We start from the raw sequence: 1,579 nt of genomic DNA on the forward strand, positions 1-1,579 counted from the left end.
ATACCTCAGCATTCTCCAGCTACAAGAAAACGGAAGGTTAGAGGAATTGAAAGAAAAATGGTGGCCACGGCACGGCAGGTGCATGCTGGGTAAACGCCATATTTCCAAGTCATCATCTCTCAGTCTGAGGAAGTTTTCCGTGGTCTTCTGTCTGTTGGCTGGTGCCATTTTCCTGGCCTTTCTTGTGGCGGGGCTAGAAAGAGTGATCCGGAGAAGGAGACATAGGGAAAGAAGGTCATCCACTTCTGAGGTACGAGTAACTTAAAACTTGCAAGCAAATACATAACGTTAACCTTCACAGGTCTAGCACAACAGACCACTGCTTTGTTAAGTCTTACTGCTATACCAAGAACAATTCCATTGTATGCCAAAAAGATTCGCAAAACATGTTTTTATGGCAGTAATCCAATTAAAGAATCCATTTTTGGCGACGCCTCAAGGGCGAGCCTAATAGTATAGTATTGTGTGCGAGTGTTGGGAGAGAAATATCATGCAGTTTCTGGAAAATGTTTGTTTGTTTGCCTTTCTATTGACTTGTAATTTTCCTATGTCGGAATGGCTCCGTCTAACAGAAGAGCGCCACCGGTCCCACGCCCTCTTCTGTCACCGTGACGTCAGATGCGAGCGGGGATCTTCACATCGTAGTGGTGCCGTCACTCAGGCTGGCGGCGTCTCAGCAACAGGGCGGGGCCGACAAGAGACAGGCCACGATTTACACCGACATCTCTGAGGCGGCAGATTCAGCTGAAAATTTAAAGGACCTTACGATACCTCTGTGAGGTGTCTTAAAATCAAACCATTTATAGTTCTCAGTCAGTGCGATTTCACTCCTTCTGTAAAAGCCCGTATAATGACCGCAATAGAAGTGATTTCATCATACTCGTGTAAAAAGAAATGCAAACAGGACTAGAGAGATATTTTCTCTTGTCTAAGTGCAGTTATCGACAGAATTGTATCAAAACCATATAATAGCACAGCTGCTGCAATACTTGAAGCTTCAGATCAATCTAAATCCTCAGATGATATTTCAAATCAAAACGTGGAGTTGAAAGTTCATCTGTGTTTGTAAAGTCATCTTGGATCAGAGATAAACTGTACCTTACAATAAATGAACTGGCCCAAATTTTCGATTAACCATCTCCAGTCTTTGTCAAGGAATGAGCTATCAACTGCAAATTGTGGTACATGGTGGTCCCGTCAATGCAGCTAGGTGTCGCCGCAAACAATGTGGTCCCAAACACAAAGAATGGTCATATACAAGCACTTTTTATGCGATCCCAAACACAAAATATTGACATATATACTAGGATAATCATTGTGTTGTTTATGAAGAAATGAACTTGTTATCCAGTGGTTATTCAATCTTATCAAATCATTTACGGACATATTGTTAGCTATTTCGACTGAGGCTGTTTCAAACAGACAAAAGAAATGCATTAAAACATTTGTGTGTCTTTGCAAGCACAGCAAAATGCTCGCATGCGAAGGGGCTGCACGAGCAACCTCCATGGAGGAGCTCCACAGAGCTGACCTCCATGGAGGTTGCTCGTGCAGCCCTCCAGCTCCAGAGAATTATCAC

The 1,579-nt window shown here is 43.2% G+C and overlaps 1 protein-coding gene across 1 annotated transcript in view; it reads left to right on the forward strand.

The window, feature by feature from the left end:
- LOC118412163 (glutamate receptor ionotropic, delta-1-like) overlaps nt 1-1,424 on the forward strand; it is a 2,510-nt gene extending 1,086 nt beyond the window's left edge. Inside the window, exons 2-3 of the mRNA XM_035814873.1 lie at nt 10-250; nt 573-1,424. Of these exons, the coding sequence (XP_035670766.1) occupies nt 10-250; nt 573-779 (448 nt within the window). The 3' untranslated portion in view covers nt 780-1,424. The remainder of the gene's footprint in view (nt 1-9; nt 251-572) is intronic.
- Nucleotides 1,425-1,579: the final 155 nt, after the last annotated feature.

The sequence above is a fragment of the Branchiostoma floridae genome, chromosome 3, assembly GCF_000003815.2.
Source record: "Branchiostoma floridae strain S238N-H82 chromosome 3, Bfl_VNyyK, whole genome shotgun sequence".
Taxonomy (NCBI): Eukaryota; Metazoa; Chordata; class Leptocardii; order Amphioxiformes; family Branchiostomatidae; genus Branchiostoma; species Branchiostoma floridae.